General features: G+C 37.5%; 2 protein-coding genes across 3 annotated transcripts in view; both read right to left on the reverse strand.

Moving 5' to 3' along the window:
- On the reverse strand, positions 1-26,580 carry LOC142344492 (uncharacterized). Its single transcript, XM_075396164.1, has 5 exons — positions 26,497-26,580; positions 25,426-26,429; positions 24,846-25,335; positions 4,784-5,077; positions 1-2,488 (listed from the first exon to the last, which is right to left on the reverse strand). Exons 1-5 carry the CDS (start codon positions 26,497-26,499, stop codon positions 698-700), a joined length of 3,582 nt encoding a protein of 1,193 aa, XP_075252279.1. The 5' UTR covers positions 26,500-26,580; the 3' UTR covers positions 1-697.
- Positions 1-27,094, reverse strand: part of LOC142344494 (galactokinase-like) — a 451,158-nt gene that overhangs the window by 224,894 nt on the left and 199,170 nt on the right. The gene's annotated exons all lie outside the window — the stretch shown is intronic.

Below are 27,094 nucleotides of genomic sequence, written 5' to 3' on the forward strand. Positions count from 1 at the left end.
ACCGTTACGTGGGTTTTTGTTGAAATCATTAGAAATAGGGCTCATGCAAACAGCTTCCGTAAGTCAATTGCACTACGATATTCAGAAATTATCCGTACTTTAACAAAGCGAGCTAAGTAACTCTTTTCTACCACAGTTTTTGACATTTGTGATCTCCTTCAGACAGAAATGAGTAGTTGACATTTTTGAATCAATTATGAGCACTTGATTGGTCGATTAAAAACCTCAGATCCAAATCTTTACGGTATTGTAAGTTTAATTGTTGGTTTGATGATATACATTGAGATCTGGGGCATAAGGGATGGCATTTATGTTTTTCTTCTCATTTTGACTAGAGAAACAAAATACAAACAAATGATTGTACACTTATCCACCTCCCAGAGGCTTCATTATCACTACTACTGCTAGTAACAAGTTAATATTATAATATATTAAACTATTAGGTGCAAAAAAGAACTAACCGGAATCTACGATAGTTAAATATATAAAATGAGCAGAGCAAATCAAATACAAAATAAATATCTTGTGTCTCTTTTTCAGTTAATCAGTTTCTTAACATACTGGACTGGACTGGACTACTTTGTCTTTCCTTTCACGTACAAATTAATTCGCATTCAGTTATTTCTGCTGTTTGATTGGTCAAAATAGACGAATTCTCATTTGCCGTTGGCACTGTTTCCATTCTTTCATTCTGTTGTCACGACAAGAGGTTAGAAGTCGGCGCGTAGCAGTCAAACTGTGACGCATTAGTGTTTGTGGTTTGGCTGAAAAAAGTGTTTGTCATTCCGGGGGTGGTGGCGGCGTTGCCATTCGGGGTTCCAGGCGCTGCATATCTCATGGTTTGATTGCTCAGTGTCAAGTTCGCATTGGTTCCATTGTCCAGTAAATTCTGGGGTGAGCTGGTAGTGGGTGCTGCGGGCGCAAAATGTTGAGGTGGGTTGCCGGCAGTACCAACTCCGGCTGCACCCATACTCATTGGGTAGTTGCCAAAGTGTGGTGGCATCAAATGAGGAGAATACAGTGGTGCTGAGCTGTAGAGATCTGCTCCAGTGGCATAGCTCCCGGCTCCTAGCTGTGGACCTCCAAACCCATAGTGTGCGCTAGGATTGGCCATGATGTGAGGCGTGTTCCCATAGCCCATAAACCCGGCACCCGGATGAGGGAGAGGAATTGACTGCAATTGTGGTCCTGAGCCTGGAATTGGGTTCGTCTGGAACCCTGGAGACGAGCCGCCGAGTTTGTGCGATGGATTGTTTTGAAATGCAAACGCGGCACTGTTTTGTTGCTGCTGTTGTGTGACTATGTTGTTAGCATCACTTTGTGAGTGCTGCTGCATTAGCATGTTTTGACTTTGTGGGTTTATGGCAGAAGTAGAATTAGCAGTTGTGTTGTTTGCAAGGTTACTTGTGTTACCGTCCAATGCTGAGATGTGATTGTGTGAGTTACTACTTGTGGCGCTGTTTGTGTTATCCGTTTGACCCTGTGATGCTTGTTGAAAGGTGTTCTGGGGGGTTCCAGCAGAGAACTGAGAGGCGCCCTGCTGTTGGTTGCTCTGATTGGCACCCCCCTCATGGGGAATGGGCAAATTCAAACTCTGTTGCTGAGCTTGTGTTGATGCAATGAGGTGGTCTATTGCACTTCTTTCACAGTTGCTGCTTCTCATTTGAGATGCCGGGTGGTGACTGGAAAGATGATCGGGATCTGGTTTCACCATTCCCTGTGGCGGCTGCTGCTGTTGATTTGCAACGCAGTTCACATTCTGCGCAGCAACCGAATTACTAGTGATTGTAACTTCAGCCTTTATGAATTCATCGGCAAACGTTGACGCTTCACTTGCAATCGATAATTGTCCCACAAGAGACGGGGGAGTTTGTTTGGTACCGTGAGCAATTTGATTGCCACTTAATCCTGGATCTAGTGAAGCAGCAGGTCCTTGTGGCCTGGTGTTCATATTGTCGAATTGTTTATGAGAGACACCAGCTTCCTGTTTACAACTGATATTCGAACCCTGAATGGCACCGGCGCTGTCGCAATTATTGACCAATTTTTCACACGCGGAATTGGACAAGTTTTGGTTCGGTGTGACAACACAAGAGGCGGATTCTGGCTTGCTGGTTGACACTTTAGTTGTCGTATTATCTCCGTTCACTTTGCAGCCAGAACCCGAAGACTGAGATCCTGCAGTTGAGGTCGAGTTTGTTGGCCCATTTGCTGCTGTCGTTGAAAAAGTCACCGGTATCGGGTTGTAAAAATGAGGGAAAAAGTGCGCTATTTTAGCCTCCTCAAGTTGTCCTTTGACAATGCTTTCCCAGCCCGCGTTGGCTTTGGGGTTTATGGGGCTTGGGTGCATAATGAAAATGACCTCAACGTCTTCCCGGTTGGCTGTTTTCAATACAAGTTTTGATCGCTCCTCCACAAATCGACCCACTGCCACTATCTTCTCAATGCCCATTAAATTCACGACGTCCACGAGTGCTTTGTCACATGCCTAAACAAAACATAACCGACTAAACGTCGGAAGAATTGCTCTTGAACGACTAGTGGGAGCTCTAATCAATTGCAGCCTGCTTCAGTCGGTGGGGGGGGGGGGGGGGGTAGCCTAAATGGGACTAAGAAGTTCTATAGTGGGCTTCAAATAACCACATTAGAGGTTAACATATACCACTATTAAGATTTAAAGTAAAAAAATGACACCAGTTTCGGCGCATTTTTTATTTGACTCAAAAAAAAAGACACACACGTTTACAATAATTGCTATGAACTGCGTTCAAGAGCAATTAAAAACAATAATCCTCAAAACATGTAACATTTTGACCATATTTCAGACAAGGAGGCTCGGTAATGTGCGTTCGCACATGATGCTCCGACCCCGCCCATCCGCGTTTTGATTTATCAGTCTACCAAATCAGGAAGAGAAAGAAATGGTTCAAACACTCTCATATCTTTCTGGAAACAATAAAGTGAAACAATAAAGCTGGATTAGAGATCCGATGAGACTTGCCAGCAATGAGGGTACTGGACGAGACACACCAAATAACAAGTACTAGCAAACATTAATTTCGACCAAAGCTCGATGAATATAATTAAAAAACAGAAAATAACAAAAGGAAGAAGGAATCCGATAAAGCCCGATCTAAACAAATCAACCTATACTTCATTAAATGTTCATTGAATAAACTATAAAACCTCTCAATAATGCGACTTGGTGACAGGTCGACAATAAGGAGCAAGAAGGACAAAGTTCAAAAATACAATCTCATTTTTTGAAAACAACCAATTTCAAATTGATTGAAACAACTTCCAATCAACTCGGCTCATTAGGGAGGCTAATTTATACGTGAAGCAAATGAGACTTGTCGTTATCCGTAATATGCTGGACGACTGCAAAACTAACAGCACGAATTGGGCCGATCCATTAGTGTCATAATCTGGAAAGAAAATAGAAAACTCAGAATGAGCGAATATCAAAATCAAATTTTTAAAATAAAAATGCGTAGTACCAAAGCCAAGAAACCATTGGTTTAAGATGAAACTATAATAAAGATAGAATCTTGGTTGACTGGAAAGAGGACGCGACCTATCGTTACATAGACCAAGCTACAAAATTGAAACAAATAATATAAAAGTGACAAAGCTCAAAAATCAACTGATTTTTTTTTGAAAATACTTTCAAAAGTTCCAACAAACCATAAGCTTTGAACTTTAAACAAAAACAGATCAATTTGCAACTGCTCAGGAATCCAGCTGTGCTTGTTAGTATTGCAGCCAAATCATAGGACGACAAAAAAACAAATACGGACAAATTAGAAAATTCAAACAATTTATCGAAGCCACAGTGTTGAAGCCATTATATCTGTAATACATTAAAAACCAATTAAAAACTTTTCTACAGGAAGCAAATGGACAGTTTTAGGAGTTTTCAAAGATGGTGACAGCGGATGTTAGGTCTCTACTTCCTGCAAATTTAAGCGAAGTAGGAAACAAAAGCTTATTTGGAGCCTTTTTTGAGTTAAAAGTCTCAAATTCGAAAAATTTAGCAAAAATATTAACCAAAAAGCTCCATTAAAACAAATTGGCGAGCCTTCTCTATCCCTAGCCGTAAAACCAACAACATTGTTTTTCAAAATTTAAGCGAGTTTTAGCAAAGTTAACAAAAATTACGGAAAATGTGAATAAAAACAACTGAATTAAACCTCGATGACTCCCTATAAGTAGCGAAAATTGAAAAAATCTTTTTAATTCCATATTATACGCTGGACGAGTCTTCTTATGATACCAGCCTCAACTCTCTACGATGAATATATCGCTCGGCCGAAATTGTCTGAACAAAAAAAACCCATTTGAGTATATAGTTCCTCCCCCCACATGTGGGTCGAAACAATTATGCCCATCTCTATTGATCCACTTATTGGGTCATGTGCAATCACTATAATTCCCGCGGGCTATCGGTGGGAAAGAATAATTTATAGATAAGAACTATAATCATAGGACAAAACCGACTGACGGGCGAATTGCTCTCAAACGACTGGCGAGCGGTTGGGTTCGTCAGTAGCTACAGTTCAGGAAGGCTAGCTTTAGCTTAATTGAAAGGGTGTGGGGTGAAGCATGGGAGGAGTCTTATCACATTTGTGAGAATGAAAACTCAAAAGGATCAGACAAAAATCGGTAAAGCGACAAATGGCATAAAAAAGACGGCAGGACTAATATAATTGCAACTAACTTCGTGTGAGAGCAATTAAACATTGTACAGGCGGAAGGTACTTGCTAGTCCCCTATGACTCACCTGTAGGAGTGGCTCCCTGGCCGAGGATCCCAGAGAGGGAGGGGTGATGTTCTTCCCGGACATTCCTAGGAAGACGAGGGGGCAGTAGTTGTACACGTAACAGTTGTCGAAGAAGGCATCCGGATGACCAGAGATGCTTTGGACCAGACTCCAAAACCTGGACCCGGAGACCTCCCTCTGAGGACACTCCAGGCCCCAAATGGGTCTCTTCGGGTGCTCTCTCGAAGGCTTGCTCACCACTCCTTTCTCCATTTTGAGGAAATTCTTCACAAATTGGCCGTCACCGAAGGGAATCTGTAAAAAAAAGTTTACTATGACGCAAGCACTTCGATTGTAATCTCATATCCGTCCTATTAATTTTGACTAATTATTAACTTTTACAACCACCACTCAATACTACGTTCAAATATTACAAATTATAACAAATCAATTTTAAACCTCGATTTTTGACAAAACTTCAAATTCACGTCCAAATCCTAATTATGATTTCGTTATTATTAATTATTTTGGACAAGCTGACTTTCAAAAGAAATACAATTTTCAAAAAAAAAATTCCAGCGAATGAGACGACCTTTAGTACTCCGTAGCAAAAAACAACGAAAACAATGCATGAGGTTACCGCACTTCGTATATTAATTAAGATAAAGTGTTTAAGCTTTTAAGTAAAGTAAGACTGATTTAAGGCCAAACATTTCAAACATGGGCGATAATCAAGTAAGGGGGACTTCCATAACAAAAAAATTCTAAAATATTATCAGGAAAAGGTTGCAATATAAAATGAGAAGCAATGTTTTTGGAGACAGCTTGTGAGAATATATGAAGTAGCACAACAAACGATCAAAAAATAGTTTAGTCAAGAAATGTTTAAATATAACCTACTAAGTCGGAAGAATTCCTCTCGAACGACTAGTGTGAGCTCTAATCTATTACAGCCTGCTTCAGTTCGGGGGTGGGGGACTAAAATCGCCAAGGGGGCTTCAAATGACGTCATTAGAGGTTATTATATACAATTATAACCACTATTTAAATTTAAAGTAAAATGACTCCAATTTCGGCGCACTATTCATTTGACTTTTAATGACGCCACTAAAGTTCAGTTGCTTAAAATTGCGAATGAGAGAAATTTAGACCACACAAAACGAAAGTCAAGGTCGCAAAATTCACTCCAAACTCAAATCGGTCAATCAAAAATTTTGGATCAAAAATCCAAAACAATGAAAATGTCATTCTGTAAAAAATATATCATTTCTTCTAAGCAGCGCTTTCAACTTCATGGAGGAATGTTTTTCAATTTAGGTCAAAAACAAAAATTTGTGTCAAAAACAAAAACAAAGTTTATTTTATGACGATTTATCTGGAGTTTTACTGGACGTTCAATGCATACTAGAAACGGTTATTCGATTATAAAACCCTAACATTTTTTAAAATAAAATTAATGTTTCAAGGAGAATATCATATGAACATTTCCGTCATTTTGCACTGAGCAATTTCTTTTCTACAGTTTCAGAATTAAGGCAAAACTTGCAGTCAAATGCTTGGCAATTTCTATTGAAAACAACTTTCCGAAGAATCTTGAAACTCAACTATTTGCGATAACGCAAACGGAAAGTAGGTAAAAATTCTGTAAAAAGCAGAGTTCGCAAGCTGCCCATTCTTATTTCCTTGGGAAAATTAAGCTGTATTTCTGCACGATTAACACCAGGTTGAGTTTTGTTCAACTGACAAACATCTTCGAACAAAAAATACTTTTCAGCAACAATTAAAATGTAAAAAAAGAGTTTTATAAAGCAAAAACTCTCAGATGAGAACTTTCTGGCTATGAGATCTGACACTTAAAAACTCATGACATTGCCACGAGCGGTTGCCTTCAGTAGTGGCCAGCTGAGGCTTAGGGATGCCAGCATTGGCACGGTGGGGTCAGCGGAGTGGGGGTCAAGCTATGGGGGGGCTTTGGGGGTTGAACCAGGGGAAGGTTGGGAGGGTGATTGAGGGAGGGGGGAGGGGGGGGGGTCAAGCTAAAACGCCCTCCATATCTTGAAATTGTCTTCTCTCCTCAAAAGTCTTAGCGAATCGCATAATTAGAGACTAGTAAAAGATGATCTAAAAGCTGATCAGCCATTTAATGCCCTCCGGGCTCTACCTGTTCAACATGTTTATACTGTTTTTGAGGATCAAATTTTTTTGAGGATCAAAGGGTCAGATGAAAAACCGGTCAAGGAAAAAATAGCACAAAAAGACCACGGGACTAAAGCAATTGCTAAACTTTGTTTGAGAGCAATTAATAAACTCAATTTTTGATAGACATGATAAGAAGAGATTAGTTCGGATAAAATTCCAGGCCTTTGCACTTTTGAAAAACACAAACCAACTAACGTCGGGCGCATTGCTATTGAACGACTGGCGACGTTAAAAAAATTAGAAGGGAAACTTTCGTGGTGCAAAAACTTCAAACTGGGGAGGGGTTCGAATCCGCCACCTCTCGGACAAAAGTCCAGGACTTCAACCTCTACGCCTCACGGTCAATGTGAAATCATCAATAGCAATAGGTTGTATTTTGACAAGAATTAGTTTCCGAATGCGCTCAGTTCAAATCACTCAACAAAATCAAAAATTCAAGCGTTGAAAAAGTCACTCAAGAAGTGAAATAGAAATTTTCTAGAAAAAAAAACGGTCAACCAACAATTCTGCATTAAAAAAGATAGACATGTTTACAAAAATTGCTTCAAACTTCGTTCGAGAGCAATTAATCAAGTACGATGGCTCCCAGAATTTTTACAAAGGAAAGGAAACTACACGACCAATCTTCTCGTAGGGTTTTGAGGCATCAGCAAAATTGCCAAGGCTGGTAAATGGGAAAAGGGTAGCGAAATTTGATTGCTGTATAGTCAAGCATGTCATCAACTGCCTTAACACTTTTTACGTTGGAGAAAGCACACTATGGTCAGATCAATATTTTTAATACAGGGGGACAGATAAATACATTGGAGTTGCTCCGAAAAACTGTTTAATTTCAACTCTGATTCTTGAAATGACACCGTGACCTTGAACAAAAAGAAGATAATATTAATGAGACGATTATATTGTTCAGTGTTGCATTAAAATTTGTTCCCTTACTGCTTTAGACCACATATTCAAAACATAGCCTGGAGATTGACGGCAAATAGCCGCTTGTGGCTTTCCATGGAATTGAAACAACTAAAGAAATAAGATAGAAAGATTGACCACCAGTCCTTTAATAGACCACTAGACTTTTCGGGTTAGATTCGGACTGTCATTTTCATGAGACACATACGCTCTATAAGTAAAAAGACGTAATGGAGCTTTTTCAAAATTAATATTCGAAATCAAAAACTCGACTCTAATACTCAAGAATTAGGGCATATAAGTTTGACACTACTTAGATGCACACTATTATTGATCTTTAACTAGTAAATGTTCATAATATTTAAAGTTCAGTGAGTTCAGAAGTCATTTTTTGAGCGAAGTAAGTCACGCAATTGACCTAATAGCAGAACAAATGACGTCACGCACACAAATTTTAACGGCAAAGCAGTAGAAATCACTGAAATTGAAAAAGTCAAATGTCGCAAGAATCATCAATGGAGACGACGAATTAAAAAACATAGCAGGACAACTCCCCAAAATACGATAAAAGAATTGAATGAAAAACAGAACTAATGTACCTGACCAGCAGACCAGTTGAACAATCCCAGCCAGAAACACAATCTCAAAAGTTGAGAAACTAAAATAATCAAACAAACTAAACAAAAAATAATCATTATTTAAAATCTTGAAGCTTTTACCCTGAAGTCCAAATATGATACAATTTAATACACTCATTAAATCATTGAAAAGTCTTGAAACAGATTTATCCACTAAAGGTAGATAAACCAGAAATATGATATACGCTTCAAAAAATCTGACAAGTGCGAAATTCAAAGAAAGTTCCTAAATTTTGCGGAAATAAAATGTTCAAAAGACCACAGACCAAAAAATGTTCATTTTTGGTCTGTGGAGTTCTGACTTGTAACCCATCTACAAGACCTAGGAAAGTTTCATTGGCCATTAAAGATCGTTAAACTCAGAAAATGACAATCTTAAAAAATTAAAACAAAATATTGCTTAAATTCGTGATACTAACATCTTCAGAACCATTTAATTTTCTCCAGAGACTATCCAGTATCTATTTCAAACCTTAAATAGTTTCCTTGGTTCATAAAGATCAATACCGTTGGAATATAACATTACGGAAATATTGAAATTCTATCAAAAAATTGCTAAAACTCGTGTTATCAAAATACTGATAACCAATCCATTACCTCTAGCAATTATGCAGTAACTTATTATCCAACCCTAGATTAAATTCCTGGGCCCATGGTGCCGGAAAAACTAGCTGGAGACAAAAATTTCAAAAAATTAGTATAAATTTGCGTGTTTGCGTTTGGAGAACCAAAACATATGGCTCTTAAAATGGCCATTAAAAATATGGCTTGCAAAAAGACCTTAATCAACTTTTACAAACCTCAATTTAGACTGGTCCTGCAAAAAGTCCTGCAAAAAATTACGAAAAAACGCGAAAAACTGCAACAATTTTGAATTACGGCCTTCACAGTAGCTTCACCACTCTAAGCGCTTGAAGGACTACTAAACGCGGCTAAGGGCCTCTAATGAAACTTGATGCCCGCTGAGCTTTACCTGTTTATCCCGCTTTGAAAGCTTCAAGTCAAGAAAAAAATGTGTGAAAACATCTTACAATAAAAGACAGCACCAATACAATCCAATTCTTGGATTGTAAAAAACCACGATGTCCCCAATAATAGCCGCCATCGCTTCGCCTTAAACAACTAATTTTTCCGCTAACTTTTGAAAAAACATAAAACTGCTCCGCATTCAAAACCAAGCATTCAAAACAGAACTCAGAGTAAAATCTGTTTTCTATTAGACTAGAAGAACTACAGGTCGCCAAGGTACTTTTTTTGCATAACTTTGTACAATGTCGAACATAAACCGACTAACATCGGACGAACTGTTCTCGAACGGCAGGCAGAATGGCCTAATTAAGAAGTGGAAAAATATATTTTGCAGACTTCGAGATTTTTATGGGTGGGTGCCAAAATTGCCGACCATTAGGAGGTTCGAATTCTCGTTCTCCGAACGCCAGTCCGAGATCTTAACCAGGAAGCCATACATGCTTCTAACTTTTCTGTGCGCGAAATAAAGAGGAGGTGTAAACGCTTCTCCTGTTAATTTTCATGCAAATCAGAAAAACATCAAATTATAGGATACGAAATGGCAGCGTTTCTACGCGTCCAAATGAAGCTAAGTTGAATAGAAAAACAAACTCGAGTCGTTATTTCAAGCAATCAACTTTTGTTACCAAATGCAGTAAGCACAGTTAGGTTTCCTCATTAATTAAACAGCCTTCCCCATTTAGACTGTTTTAGTTTTCTTTAGGTATTTTGTAACATTTAAACCTCAACAAAACTCAATACGCCATTCACGCTTTAGGTATAACACACACTAATTAGGCGCATTATTCCCTGCATTGCTCCCTCCCTCTATTCCCGTTTCAGCTCATGCTTAGGCATCATATCAACACGGATGATCACTTTTTAGGTACCAATTAATTCGCAGTTTATGCAGTGAGCGTAGCGAGCAAAACCTAGGATACAAAATTTAATTTTGATTGCTTTCTGCTTTCTCATGCTGTAGCTGTAAGTAAGTAGTGAAAAGTGAGGAATAAGAGAATTAATTCAGTGGCAGAGTACCAGCAGAAATAGGGTTGTGTATAGCGGTGGGGGTAGTTGTTGGTGGTGTATGATTTTCACAAGACATGAGGCACAAATTCAAAAGAGTTACTACAAATTTCAGTCAAGGATCGTTGACTCGATTGCCTGCTTGGATGGTTGGTTGGGTATTGGGTGGTAGGGTTAGTAGTAAAGGCAGGGGTAGCAACCCCGTTCCTTTTCTCTTTTTTTATCCATTCATTACCTACCCAGCCTACACAAACAAGGGCAAAAAATTGAATATTAAGGATTGATTTAACTGCAAATTGAAACAGAAACAGAAATAGAGCGCAACACAAATACACGCCACGGAGAAAGAAGCTTATGACCAGAATCAGCAATGCCGAGTAAGCTAGATAGGCAGAGAGAGCGCACGCGAAAAAGGAGGTTCAAAAATAGATGAACGGAATAGATAGAGAGAACGACACACGAAAGGAGGTAGGGGGAGGGGGAAGTTGGGGGGGTGTTGAATGTTATTACACCAATAATCATAAGATCCAACCACAGCCGCATTAGTACCGTGTTATAAAATATCATATACAGAGATAGATTCTCATCAACTAAAGATATGAACACACACACAAATAGTAGTAAAATACTCGAAATAAAAACAACTAGGCAAAATAGTGGTTATATTCCCTCCATTATATCCATTTTCCTTCGGCTGCTTCCAATACAGCGTAGTATATAAGAGTAATGATTGTAAAACTAATAGTATTCCTTCTAGTAATGATGGTACAGCATAAACACGACTCAAAACCAATCGCAGTCTTTTTAAACCGATTCCAGTCAAGAAAACACAAAAAATTTACAAATTCTCATTTACAGGCTCTCAGATTTCCCAATTATTTTCACCGATAGAAAAAGCAACAGTTGGTCAACAGTTGGTCGGGGCCCCACTCAACTTCTAGATAAAACATCATGTTTAGTAAGCCCTATCCCTCCTTAAAAATTAGTATCTGACGCAATAAAACTATAAAAATAATAATAACTATTACACATGGCCAAGCTAAATCCGCTATCAACACAAATAATCGTTTTTTCAATTTATTCAGGCTTTTGACATCAAGATTTATCTAAAATCTGTTAATGTTGGAAAATAACCAAATCCAGAATTCGTCCAGCGGATACGTCGGCAAAGTGATAAGCTGCAGCAATCCAGTTAGCTCTGCATGAGTAGACACAAAGATAGCTATATTTGCAAAAATAGGAAAAGCTTCCTTTATTTTCATTTTTAAAAGCGCGGGGGAACAGTAAGCGAGAAATAAGGCGGGAATATGTACATATAGTCGCTCAGATTGGCAATTTACTTTCGATTTCCAAAACAACAACTCAAAAACAGCATCTTTTTTGTTTATTATAACAAGCAATAGATATAACATTACTAGCATTGGTGGTGTGGGTACTCTTTTCTGGATGAAACGAGCGAAAGAGCGAGTATATAGTTGCTTGTTTATCATTATCATCAGCTAGCCTTCTCTTTTCAGCTTTCGTACTGTCACTCAAACGCGAATTCATTTTCTATATAATGGTACTACAGGAGTCGTGCTAGAGCAGTAGCTATGGTATAGTAGTTGAGATTATGGAAAAATAGCCTTCGCAATAACACTGGTAGTAGTGCTGGTTACTTATTCCTCCATATCTTGGTTAAATAGTGACACTTTCACAAGCATGATTATACTATACAGCGCTTTTTCCTATTAATCAAGTGCAGGTAAATGCAAACTTCACTTAAAATATATAGAGTATATCTTATACGAAAAGAGTGACGAGAAAGTACAAAAATAGAATTATCCATGGTCGCTTTTCAACTCATTTTTGTCCGCTTACGTTCAATACACAGTGATTGGAAGAGAGTAGTATAATACGAACAACTACATTAGAAGCAGTAATAATAATACCAGTGGTTTAAAGAGTATAAATAAACTCAGTTACTTCCATCCCAAAAGAGGTAGTTTAGGAATGCTAGGAATAATAACGGCCACAATAATAACAGACCAAAAGTATTCACCCAATCATTTTCGCTACTTTTTCCTCAACACAGCCCGAGTGAGAGTTAGAGAGCAGAAACATCAGTAGTTAGTATCCAGTTTACATAACACACACTTGAACTACTTTAAAAAAGGGCACACGGAAATAGCTCCGAAAATTGAAGGTTAATCGCAATTTTCACTACCCGCATTGCTACTATTACAAATACAACTTCTAACGTTCCGTTAAGTTACACTGCAAGCTATGCGGGAAATTTCAATTTCCATTTAAAACAGCAGAAAGATACCAAAAATGATAACCTTTGAATGAATGATGTAGAAAAACAGCAGGAAACGGCGTCTGTCTCAAACGAAGAATTTCACATTGATTTGAAACAAGTATGAAACAGTTGCTAACACTAAAAGAGCAAAAAATAGTAATTGATGCCTTGAAAAGAACACAAATATCAAATCCAAGTTAAAATGAACTCTTGAATGAAAACAAGATGGAAATTTCCCATATCCCCTTTTTTACAATCAATAAGATTTGGTACTCAATCCACAAAATTTAAAAACTGGAGGCAAATGCAAAACCCGCATTCATTGTTGTTGTAGTTTATGGTATTACACAACTCGAAAAACAATCAAATCCAAAGATGCTTCAAACGAATCTAATTAGAATGATGCTCGTTCCGACGCTCAGGCAACAACCATAGTCAATTAAAAGTGATGAAAAAACAGTCAAATCAAGTCCATTAAGACAAAAACCGATAACTTGTCTAGCTCTGTAAGATCATAACCAATTGTTTGATGTTACATATTACCCAAACTGCTGACTATCAGAGCGCCTTTGAATGAACGAAGCAGCAAAAAAACTAAAGAAGCAGCAAAAAATCAGAGTAAAAAATAGCTTTTATCTATTAAAAACATGAGTTATTTATATGCTCCAAAATTCTTGAATTGAAAGTAGGTAAAAATGACAAATCTGTACGAAAATCTAACATTTCAAAAAATAAACAACATAGCTGCCAGATCGCTAGAAAATAGCCGCAATAGCTTCGTAGACTTGCAGTCTCAAAAAGATAAAAGAATCAGGCACAAAAAATCATTTTTTAAAACCTTTTATGCCATATTTTCATTAAGAATCTGTTTCACTTATTGCAATTTCTAATACATGCCCTCAAATAACCTTCATTTAGAGTGACACGCACTGATTCGACCTGATCTCTTTGAATTATAGTAAAGAAAAGTCAATTTCAGAGTGAAGAAGTCATTTTTCAGAGTGAGGTAAGTCACGTGTGACCAAAAACTTGTTCACGCAAATGAACAAAGAACCCACTCCACAAAGAGTGAAAATTGACGTCACACAAGCAATTCAGTTGCAATTGCATAAACGAATGAACAAAAAGTAGATTTGAAGTGATTGTGACGTCATATAGTCGTAACAAAAATCTTGACGACGAAATAAAAAATAACAGGACAGGTCCTTAAATACAATCCAAAGAATTGAACTAAGAACTTCGAAGTACTCTACCTGATCAGCTGAACAATTGAACAAAACTAAAGCAGTCAAACAAACTAAACAAAAATATACTCATTGCTAAAACTCTTGAAGCTTTTACCCCCAAGGCTAAATTTGATCCCCTTTATTTTACCTATTTCAACAATATGTTCAAAAACAATTTTTGTCTCTGAAATTGGTCCAGTATTATATCTGCAAGACATTAAAAATCATTGGCCCTTGAAGATCGATTAACTCAGAAAAATACAAAAAATTGAAATCAATTGCAAATTCTAATGAAATATTGCTGAAAAATTTGAGATTAATATCTTCAGAACCATTTCTGTGTCTCTAGAGGATATCCAGTAACCCAATTCCAAGCCTTAAAAAATCATTGGCTCAACGATCGATAGACAATAATTTAAAAAAAAATCAAAATTCAAAAACTAGAAATTGGTAATGTTAACATGTTGAAAACAGCTCCATAGCCCGTAGCAACTATGTAATAACATACTATCAACCCTGGAGGAGGTTGCCAGGCTACTGAGGAAAAAAACTGAAATATATGTTTCCAAAAAAAATGCAAATGTTATCAAAAAACTTATAAAATTCGAAATGTTAAATTGTTCGAAACTATTCCATTGACACTAACAACCATACATTAACTTTAATCAGACCGTGGAATAGGTTTATGGCCCTTTCGGCCGGACAAAAATCAAGATTGACGAAAATTTTATAAAAACTTCAAAATGCAGAGTTTACACAAAAAATGCTATAATTCGAGACATTAAAATGTTGCAAACCATTCCATTGTTACTAGAAACTATGCAGCGCTCTATTATCAAACCTGAAACGATATTGCCTGGCCCTTGAGGCACGAAAAATTCAAAAATTAAAAAAAATTGGTTTGGAGTTCCAGAAGATTATAGCTCTTAAAATTGTCATAAAAAGAAGAAATTGTGTCTTGCAAAAGACCTTTATCAACTTTTACAAACCTCAATTTTAGACTGATCCAACAAACAATTCAGAAAATGACAATGAACGCAAAATATTGCCGCATTTTGGGCTCAAAACTCCTAAAAATGACCTTTTGACCTTAAATTAAGGCCATCCCAGCAGTTGCACCACTCTACTACTAAAGCCCACTTTGGGCATCTAATGAAACTTAATGGCCGGTGGGCTTTACCTTTTACCTGATTATTCCGTTTTGAAAGACCAGAGTCATTGAAAAATGTGTGAAACATCTTTAAAAAACAGCGCACAAATACAATCCAAATTCTTTGTATTGTAAAAAACTAAGAGAAGGCCAAAAATGGCCTCAGCCATCGCTGCGCGGCCATTAATGAACACGGTGAAACTGAAACAACTCGAATTACTGTCAATTGAACAAAAAATACGGTCAATTCGAAAAAAAAATCAAGTAACAATTTATTTTACCCAACAAAAAAACCAGTTCCAAAATTACATAGTTTCAAACTAAAATGCAAACTGTAATTGCACATTTTCAATTTAGACTTATAACTGAGTAGAGAATCAATAAAATAACCTCTACATTAAAAAAAAAATCAAACATGCGAATGCATAATCAGATCACTTAAATAGAGGCTAACAAACTATTGATCTAACAAATTGGTTAACAAATCTAAGAAACACAAATGCAAAAAAAAAGAAAAAAAAATGCTAAAAAAACAATCTAATTTCTGCGCGGTTTCGATTTAAAAATTGGTAGAAAATTCAACCATGCAAAATTCAAAATACGCGTTTTTGAAAAAGAGTATATGTAAGACATGGGTAAATAAAATATTGCTTGAACGAACTCAAAATCTTTGAAAAGTTATTGGAATAAACAATAAAAAAACGTAAAACGATATGTTGAACTCGTTAGCCACTTCCTACCAATTAATATCAAAAAAACAGCAAACAATTCACAAGTTAAGGGTGTGAATAGAAAAATCAACACAATTTTCAAAAACATGGCTTTTCGGTTACCAAAATCAGCTTCAAAATGGAACTACTAACCAATTCGAACAATGTTTTATCGGAGGGCTGATGGGAATTCTTATTAATGAGACTAAGGGGCTAGTAACAATAAACGATCACTGGCAAATAACCAATAATTCCCTATGCATTTGAAAGGAAATCAAATTAAGAAAACAAATTTTATGAAATATATACTAAATATAGTAAATAGATAGTTAATATATAGTTGTTTCTGTAAGAAGCAACTAAAACTATTTCTTGTCAATACTAATTTAAAACTCGGAAAAAAACTTTTTAAAAATAATCTATTGATTTTCTTGAAACAACTTTAAAAAAGTATCAGCTATCAAAAGTTTCACCTGTGCCTCCATAGAAAACATCGCACTCGTCAACAATTAACCTAAATGATAAGTAGAAGAAGCCAAAGTCAAAACAAAAAAAATCCAAAATTTTATGAATTTAGAGAGCGTCAACTACATATCTACGATTAGCCGCGAAAATTAATATTCCGTAGTATAAAGTTCAAAAATGATAAAACTTGGTGTATGAATAGCCTGAACAACCTGAAAAACTTTGGAACCAAGAGGAAATCACTTAGAGAATCTCAATTAGACTCAAAGGTTGAGGGATAAAAATCAAGTTGCGTTAAATTAACTACGATTTGAGAAGCTTGTTCAAACTACACAAATCTTTTACATAAAGAACGACGTTTCTTGCTATTGAAGGCATCTGAACATCTTCGCTAACTACGTTCAACATCACCAAAATCAATGAAGTCGAAAAAGCAAAATCCAAATTGAGTTCAAAACGATCAAATCCTAACTCAGTCACAATAAATACAACATAAATACAACGGAAGAATTGATCTCGAACGAGGCGGATAGAAAATTTGACCCCACCGGGATTCGAACCATTGACCTCCTGATCCTTAACCACATTATTGATCACTCGGCTACCAGACCCTTGTGTTCACTATTCTGCAACCGATTTTATATTAGCAACAAGCTTTGCTTCGGAGTGAAAGCAATAGAGATCACTGAAACATGAAGAGTGAAAGCGTGAAAAAGTCACTTGAGAAGTCAACTAATGTTCTAGAAGAAAACCGCAAAATGGTCAAGCGAAAAATTTGCATAAAAAAGATCAACACGTTTACAATAATTGCTATGAACTTCGTTCAGGAGTAATTAAAAATGACGGAACTAACACTTCTCCAGATAACTCTTCTCACAGCCTCGGATCTCCAGAGCTCACTGTGCGAACCGAGACACATTAGGAAAGCACAGATCAAAAGAATGAAAATCCAAAGGAAACAATTTGTTGGACAAAAAATGCAATTCATCAAAAAATTTCGTTTTGGGCTTCACAGCATGTCAAGAACTGCAATGCTATTTATATATTGTAGAAAAACCATTAATAAACTAATTCGATCTCCTTTAAAACTAAAATTTTAGGAAAAAGACAAACTCCAAATCACACAACTAATTGAAAACACATAGACCTAAGAAGTCTTTCAGGTAAACATCACTCATTTCGTAATAGTAAATCCAACAAACTTTACAGTGCAGCTTAATTTTTAAAAAATCTTTGGGCTAAGCTCTGCTTATAAAATTTTTACGATTTCTGTCTTTTCCCCTTTGGTTTTCATTATATTGTTTAACGTCGAAAAGCGCAAAATGGTCAAGCGAAAAAATTGCATAAAAAGACCAACACGTTTACAATAATTGCTATGAACTTCGTTCAAGAGCAATTAATAACGTGGCCGCTGTCCAGAAAATCCAGTAGACATACTAGATGTTGTCGCGCATTTTCACGACCCATGTTTTAAGATTAGAGTTGTATGCGAGTGTGGAACCAGTTACACTAGGTTAATTTAGTTCAAATTTGCTTAAAAATAGGATATGTGCACTCACTTTTCATAAAGCGTTTTTCAAGCTAGCATGAATACTTGGGACATTTCCATGCTATAAGTCACTAGTTTCGACACTATCAGTAACTCTCCAAATAACTATTATAGTGTCAATTAGACCGCGATGAAAGTAAGCTCAATTGATGATTGATTTCAGCAGAAATTCCATCTTCATATTAATTCCAGATTAAGAAAACAATTAGCAGTTTTTCGATTACACATATCATTGTTCACAAAAACAATTTAGTCTTTGAATTGGGTCTTAAACAATTACAAATCAAATTTTGGCGATAAAGTTTTAGACTGAGTACATGTTTAAAGTTATGCAAATGGGTTACGTTTACCCATGAATACTGTGACCAAGTTTTAGTCTTTTTCACGATAAGTGACTTAATTCCACGTTTTTCCTAGCTATATTTCCTCGTTGAAGTGGGGTATTATTGTGAACACTGGGACAGTTCTCACTCGATTCCAAAACACAAAATACTGAAATTTTCATTTTCGGACATTGGCCACGTATTGTTTTTGCGTCGATAAGTTTGAAAATGATCAGAGGTCATCTGATAAAGAAAAGAAGAGCATAATTTCTCTGCAGCGAAGAAAAAACTAAATTTTCATTAATCAAGATTGAACATTTAGAATTTCACAAATGAAGACAACAGCATTAGCCTGTGGACTATATTGAAAAAAGGCAAAATTTCTCAGAAAATTAAAGCATCAAAGACCGGAAAAGAAAAATTGATCATGGAAAGAAATTAAAACAAGCGTTATTACTGTCAGAGTTATTTATATCCAGATAATAACGTGGAAAAATTAATTCAAAGGACAGATCAGTGAAATCAAAATACAGCTCCGAACATCCAAACACAATGGGACAATCTTAGTTCTTTTTACTGATTATGCTCCAATTAATTATGCTCTAAGGCTCAATAGCACTCAAATTTTAGTTGAAACTTCCAAACACAACCGGCAAATTAACCCAAAACAGAGGCCGTTAATCCACTTTAAGCACATCTGGATTGAAACAGAAATGAAGAAACAGAAATTTGGTGCGTCTTCTAATTTGATATATAATTAATTCTGAATGGCAGTAGACATTCACTGACAATCCAGCCCACCACTAAACAAATAAAATGAACTATTAATTCAGTAATAGTTTTGAAACATTAACATAGGAAAAAAATGAGAAAAGCCAAAATTGATACCTAGAAAATTACCTGATAAAATTTCTTCGCAAGATGCCACTATTGGGAAAACAGCTTGTAATACAGATAGTAATCATCCAATAAATGAGTATCGTCCATTAAAAAAACAACAGAAACGTTACATACAGAAAACCGACGAAAGATAAAGTGTTAAATAATTTCTTTTAAAAATTAAAATTATACATCCCGTTATTTATTCTGGGAAACCTTTAAAATACTCTACTGCTCGATTAGTGAACAACTCCATGCGAGTCGGAAAACGCTAATCAACAATCAAAAAGGTAAACAATGAAAAGTCGGATCGAAATTACAAATTTATGTACTTCATTTCATTGAAAATGGCCATGTATAACCTTGAAGTATCAGCAGCACTCAGCAGCATATACATTATTACCTATATAATAGCTCCAGAGTAAATAGTGAACAACAAAAACTATCGCAAAAAGTATATTCAGAAAAGGCAAAACTTCGAAAAAAAATAAATATTGACCAAAATTTAGCTATAATTACTCTAAAAACCAACCTTCACACCATGAATTTATTTCAAAACAATTTTGGTGAATCGCATACTTAGAGTATAGTCAGTCACAAGAATCTGAGAGAACCGAATGCCCTCCGGTCGTTATCTCTTTATCCCGATTCTGAGGACAAAAAGTCAAAAGGGTCAGACAACCGGTCAAGCGAAAAAATGCATCCAAAAGACCACAGGACTACTATAATTGCTACATATTTTGTTTAAGAGCATCCAAAAATTGAATCTTAAAACTACTATTTGCTTCAAAAATGATCCCAAACATACTATTACCAGCTTAGATAATTGATACAAACACCTTCGGCTGAAAAAGTTGAGTTAAAACAAAAAAACCGTTTTGAAAAAGCCGCGCGGAATCAAAGAAATATCGCTCGCTTCGCGCAAATTTTTTTACACCTATTTTCTCGTTCGCTCTCTCTCTCTCTCTCTCTCTCTCTCTCTCTAAGAATAATGCTTGAGCAAAAACCACTAAATTTTATCTATGCTTTGACTTTTGTTCAGCAGGTTCACATAAATACTTCTTTTCACGCGCGGCATTTGACTTCTTCTAAAGCACATGCTCTAAAAATAGAAGTCACCAATTTGAAAAAGATCACAATTATTCCTCCTAGAGTTGTAAAATGGTAAAAAGGAGAGCGCTTAAATAATAGCCGCCGAGAGCCTATTAAAAATTTTTGAATATCTTAGGTAGCGGTCTCCGTTCTTCTGACAGTTTTAACAACTCGCTTCAAAAAATAAAGCTTTCAAAGTACAAGCTTAATCGTCAGAAGAATTTCTGCAAAATTTAGCATCCTCATAGAATCGGACTGAAAATAAACCCCACAGTGTAAACGTTATAACTTAATCGTTGGTCGTTTCTGACGGTTTCATATCAAGTCTCACGGGCCACTAATGCATAACCAAATGCACAGCTTTTTAAAAGTCAAGTGCTGGTTTCTTTCTGTGGGGGTATTTTTTCCTATCTCAAATTGAGTGGGTTTCTTCCCGAAATTGTTACAGAACGAATTTTAATGACCAGTAACCACTCTCACGAAGCTTAAATTCAAAAACAGATTTAATGAGCTCTATCTGATCTGTTTATTTAAATTCATAACTTGAACATAAAGAATCTGGATTCCTGACTATTGCTATGCTTTCGTCAAAAAAGGACATTGGCATTTGGTAACTATCACATCGAAACAAGACACCACAGTAGTATAAAACAGCGACTAGAACCTCAACGGGGGAGGGGACGGACGTTGTAGATGGCCACGCTGCAGTAATTGTCCGTCCCACAGCCCCCCCCCCCACCCGTTGAGGTTCTAGTCACTTTTTATACTACTCACCACAAATGTCAATTCAATGTTGGATATCTTGAACTAACAGTTTCGATACGATCGATAGCCAAGAATATGGATGGAGGTGAGTAGTGACCTTGCGGTGCTTTCTAAAGTGAACCAAATAGTTTCAAACATGAATCGGTTATCAATTCATCGGGTTAATATTTGCTTCAAAAAGGCAAAGTAAAAGAGTCAATACTCGCGTGCATTTATTGCACTTTAAGCCTTTGATGCTCATACATAATCGAACAATGTGGAAACACAACAAGCACATGCTTCTCGCACAAACTCAATCGCAAATTAGCACAAGTTTGTCTTAATTCAGCGTTTGTTCTGACAAAGTGCTACTAAATAATGCATGAGAGATCTATTCCGTACGCTATCAACACAACACGAATCAGAGCATAAAAGCGTCTAAGGGGAGGGGAGGGAGGAAGGGGGTGATAGAGCAGCAAATAGCAAAGGTTGCTTGCTCGGCAATGTTAGACTAATGAAAGGAGAAAGAAAGAAGTTTGTTACAATAACAATAACAGAAGAAACCTGGTCACTAACACTGAATGTGAAAGAGTGCATTTGTTAGTGCAATTACTCTAGAGAAAGAAAGAAAGAATCAATGAGACACTTTGCACATATACACTTTGCAGTTTTAGCCTGCCTCTGTTTGGAAAGCAGTCAATTAATGTCAACAACTTGCATCGTAGACCCAGCCCAAAGGTAAACAAGTTGGATCGGATAAGATAGAAACAAAGCTAGTGTTACTTCAAACACACCACTTTATAAAAGATCACAGGATGTAACACATTTATCCTTTCATCATCCTTTTACCAAGTTAAACTCACTCAAACAATTGATAACATACACGATTGATGTGAAATGGCCCCATTCAAAAATGCTACATTTTTGCGCAGATTGTGTGATATCAAAACAAGGGTGATATTCGCTCAATTTGGCGATAAGAACAAAACTCAAATTTTAAATGGTCAAATATTTAATTTCCAGATAATCACTCTACGTCAAAGATAGGTAGAAATTCTCTCCTCGAAATAAAGAGTAAAAGAATGTACTGCATCAGAACCGTGCTCCAATCCGTTGTCAATTTTCAAAACATAGCAGTCTGGATTTAAAAGAACTGATTGCTTGTGTCTATTTCTTTTCTGTTCATTGAGATTTTCAAATTGCAGACTCAAGATTTTCAAACAAACAACGAGACAATAGAAAGTGTAAAATCATTTTTAAAATGGTTTTCTCATTGAGATCTTAACATTGTCATTGACCACAAAAATACCAGCCTCTAAACTTCATAATGGCTGAGAGCGCACACAGCTGCCCTAATGAACAATAACTGAAATAAAAAAGCATCTAAAAAAGAATTGAAAGAAGAGTTAGAAAACACATACTCCTAGCTCGTACTTCTATAGATTAATAGAAAAAATAAACATCATGCTTTTGGTTTAATTCATTACTGTCAGATGAATAAATATGCACGCGTTCTACTTTAACTGGATCCGTACAAGTTTCACCAGTTCAAGATAAATGAAACCAGAAAAAGGTAGAAACAAATTTTCATTACCAGAAGAAAAAAGTGTGAAACTATTTATTTTCACTTCTCTGAATTCTGGATGAAAGTCACGTGTGCTGGCTCATGTCACGACTTACTAGTAGAATTAGCATGGAACCCAATACAAAATATTTGGAATAATCGACAACCCAACAGCAGCAACTAAAATTCAGCAAGATGACAAAAGACTACAACTCAAGCTGCAGATGCCCAAGCCCAGTGACACCTTGATCGAGGATGTCCCACTATATCCAAAGCGAGTATATGGGAGCTTTGCTTCCCACCAATTGAAAGTTCAGCGCCAAGTATGCTAACAACCATAGTTTTGTGAAAGCCGGAGTAGGGTCAGGACATGAATCTGGATGAGTTCAAGGCAGCTATCAACAAAACTGCTATCAGTCCCAAGGCTTTGATCACAAGGCGAAAGATTGTTCTCAAGAAGCACATGCATCAGATGTGGCAATCACTACCCAGAGACACCACCAAGTTCGCTAATAACCAACCAATGAGACCATGCTGCCAGCTAAAAGGGCTGCAAAAGGAGGACGCATACCTGAAGTGACCTCTCACAGTGAAAGAGCATCCAGCAATCCTTTCAACAGTCAGGCGAATAATTGCTGATGCCGTCGTCCAAGCGAAATCCAACAGATCGTCACAGTTCGAACTCAACAAGTTCCACCAACCGTGCAGAGCAGAGTTCCGATCAGTATACTTCATCCAACTCGTTCCCAGGCTCCTAAATCTACCGCCTGAACCCAACAAGCAACACCGCCAAGACAATGACAGACCACCGACTGAATGAATGGCTGCAACCAGTACTACCAGAAACAACTGACACAAGAGAGCGTCTAAAGAGGGCAGGCTCCTAAATCTGCCACCTGAACCCAACAAGCAACACGGCCAAGACATTGACAGACCACCGACTGAATGAATGGCTGCGACCACTACTACCAAAAACAACTGTGACACGAGAGACCGACTAAAGAGGGCAGAGAACTTAACTGCTCAAGAAGTTCTGTCCAGACTGCAAGCCGGTCTGACAAAACCTTCATTTTACGCATAAATATTTGGATTACTTTTTAGTTCACATGATTTTTAATATTTCGCGGAAAGAACTCATTCCGTCTGGTGGATAGTTTTAGTTTGACTTGTGGCATATAGAAACTAGGTCTTTCTCATTATAGCCCCACCCCCACCTTAGTGGTCAGATCACCTAAAGCCCCCCATCATGGTTAACTTACAATAATGGGGGTCATAGTTTTGTGGCGGGGGTTACAATATGGGACAGACCCCCAGAATTCGGAGAATTAAAAACCAAGTTTATTCTTGTTAAAACTGGACATTCTTCCTTGATTTAACTGCATTCTCATATTAACTCTTAACATTTTCTTTCCAGTTGATTAGAAAACTCATTCATCGTAAATTGTTGAAGTCACCAGTGATTAAAAACAAATAAAACCCCAAAAGCTCCACGTCAAAGTCAAATTACAGCAATAACTGAATAGAAAACGGCTATACGAGCTGTAAAAAATCAAGTATAAAGCAAATGAATACAAAATGGCAATACGCGTGTTGGGGGATACATTCTGTTGTAGCCCGCTGGCAAAAATTTTACTAGTGAGCCTCAAATGAAGTTGATGAAAATGTTTCTGAAAGACTAACTTGATTTAAGTTTAAAACATTTAACAAATTTCGGCACACTTTTCATTTGTTTCTTTTGTAATTATCTGGCGCCAATTAAGTTAGGCTGCTTAAAATTGAGAATGAGGGGGAAATTTAGATTAAGAAAACAGTCAAGTGAAAGGTGTGAAACGTTAAACCAGTCAAACAACTTTCCGTTAAGAAGACATTTATGACTATAAGTAGTACAGGAGCGATTAGGTATTTGTATTTTTGTTACCGGGAGAGCTTTGGGAGACAGAATGAAACTAGGCTCACACTTCCTAGTTCAATTCGCCATTAATTTGCGAAATACAAACTTGTAACAGAGAGAACATTTGCTTTCATCTAAAATCCCAGCATAAATTTTCTGAAATTTTAATCCCAAGAAACCATGCATCATATATAAATATTATAAAATTATTTATAAATATTATAGAAATTACTTTGATTAGCTTTAGAGTCGATTGTTAAAATTTCGTCCCATTAGCCCTGAATAAGAGCGATTTAGATAAGGCAAAAGTCAAGCGCAAAAGTCTCTTGAAACGATATCAAATCGATGAGACAAGAACTTGCATGAAGAAATCGAACACGCCTACATAATTGGTTCATAATTTGCATTAGGATTAGGAAATACAAATCTTACCCCATTTTGTGCCATTCCAAAGGGTCCTGGATTCATGCCCAAAAACAAAACCCGCTTGGGTCTTGAGCCCCATTTGAGGACAAATGTTTGGTGGATCTGTCTGGCATAGTCTAGGGGGTTGTAAATGTACATCACCGGATCGCTTAACCTCAAATTGAGGAGAGAAAAACACAGGCGGGATTCGATCTCCAACACCCGTGTTGCCATTTCTTTGGACCCGTTGCTCTCAGCAAGTAGCTCGTCAGCATTTGAGAGAGCAATCTTGCTCAGGTCATCGGGGTCTTTCATTTCGCACACATCTGCCAATGTAATGACTTCGTTCGACTGCATTTGGGGATACACGGAGCCAGGACTCGCTGGTTTCCTTCCCGGCTTGATGAACTCGTCCCTGAAGAAGGGAGGCGCGTTGGGGCCGTTTGAAAGCTGGTACGGATGATATGGCGACGGGGGGTGGCCACTCCGGAAGTCGAAGTAGGGCGAGGGTGGATACCTAAAGAACACATATTTTTTTTTAAAAAAATCAGTTCTATTAATACAAAAAATTCAGTAGAGAGCCTCTTTTATTCAGATAGATTCTCACCTGTAAGGGAAGCCCATTCTCATGAGAGAGCCTGGAGCCAGACCATGTGGAGACTGTGGAGGAGCAAACTGGGAAGGGTGGGGCGGCATGGATGACATTTGATGAGCAGACACGGCTGGAAGACCTGTGGGGAGGTAATGAGAGGGAAACTGGGCCGCTGAGAGATGCCTCTGCGCCAAATCAGAGAAGACTACTGGACTAAGAGGCCGACTGCTAGGTTGACTGGTTAAGCCTTGACCAGGGTACAAAGGTGCGCCAGTACCGTATCTACCCAAGGCTGACGAAGCAGCCAAGGTGCTCGAGTCTGCTGAGCCAATTGGAGAAGGTGTGAGGTAATTTCTGGGCGAATTTGACATTGGTGGATAAGTTGAGAGTTGGTTAATATTAGAGTGCGCACCTAACGAAGAGGAGTGACCATGGTTCAACTCTGGTTGCTGAGGTTGTGATAGCATGGGATTCTGTCCCAATGCGTGACCGGTCGAGTGCTGTTGACCGAAAGGTGACAAAGCGTTAAAATGCTCAGCTGAATATTGGCCAGGTTGTATTTGTGACGGTGTGGCACAGGCCAGGTCGTTTGTGGAGACAGTTCCACTCTGTTCAAAATTAGTGGGATCAATTTGGTGGTGCTGTGACTGCATTCCTTGGTGATAAGCGTCTAAAGAAGACGCAGCTGCAACACTCATAGGCGAACTTATCGATCCATTTTCACAGTATGGACTACCAGGACTTTTGTTGACAAAGGGGCTAGGCGCATAAGCCAATCGTTTGGCTTCTGGTACATACTCGGTAGCATCGTCCGGTTGCTGCTTGAAAACGTGAGCCACTGATGTCAAAGCGCTGGGTTGTAGCTGGGCGGCACTTGATTGGTTGGCTGCATCTTGCAGATGCTCGAAACCAGAGCTTGCTTGATAATCATTGGGGGCCATAACAGAAGAAGCAAGGTCGTTAGTCTCTCCGTTCCACGCGTTTTGACTTGGGAACATTTCTCCAGGATTAAACACTACCTTGAAAAAAACCACTCAAATTACTTCTACTAACTAACAAAATTAATGATGCTGTTTTCCAACTCACCATTGATGATTAAGTGTCATTTATGTCAAAGCTAAGCCACGTTGATTAGCGAACCATTATAACCTGAAAACGAAATCAATCAAAATTCCCAAATTGCTAGTACTTGTATTTTACCGATCTTTCAAAGCCATTAAGGATTAAAAGTAAATTACTCCAAAAACTATCAAATAACATTAATTCGGACAAACTTTCAAATGCGATGCGCCAGGGCAAACAAATGTTAAACAGTCTAGAGTTCTTAATACATCTTCATCTGGACCGAGGGCATAATCGTTTACATTGAATACGCTACTTTTGATCTTTGGGAGGACCCAGCTAAGCTGAGCAAAACTTTCCAGAAATTCGTTCTGCAGTAGACTTCTTATTACCGCGAAATACTGCTGCCCATCGGTTTTGTCAGTCACGCTAACAACATCGTTCAGGTGAAAATATTGAGCTCCATGAAAAACCCTATTTTTTGAGACTGTTCTGGCTTGCCGTTTTTGAAGTTTCGTCGGCATTGATCTTTTGAAGCTGCTGGTTCGACGATTTTTGTGGCCGGTTGCTTTAATTGAGGGTGGCGCCGATTTACTGTTGCCTGCAGCTACCATGCTTGTTA

The sequence above is a fragment of the Convolutriloba macropyga genome, chromosome 8 (genome assembly GCF_964194025.1).
Source record: "Convolutriloba macropyga chromosome 8, txConMacr16.3, whole genome shotgun sequence".
In the NCBI taxonomy this organism is placed as follows: Eukaryota; Metazoa; Xenacoelomorpha; order Acoela; family Convolutidae; genus Convolutriloba; species Convolutriloba macropyga.

Coding starts and splice junctions, on each gene's coding strand:
- LOC142344492 (XM_075396164.1), bottom strand. Junction 25,336..25,425: donor AGAATGGGCTTCCCTTACAG/GTGAGAATCTAT, acceptor TGTGTTCTTTAG/GTATCCACCCTCGCCCTACT. Junction 5,078..24,845: donor TTGGAATGGCACAAAATGGG/GTAAGATTTGTA, acceptor TTTTTTTTACAG/ATTCCCTTCGGTGACGGCCA.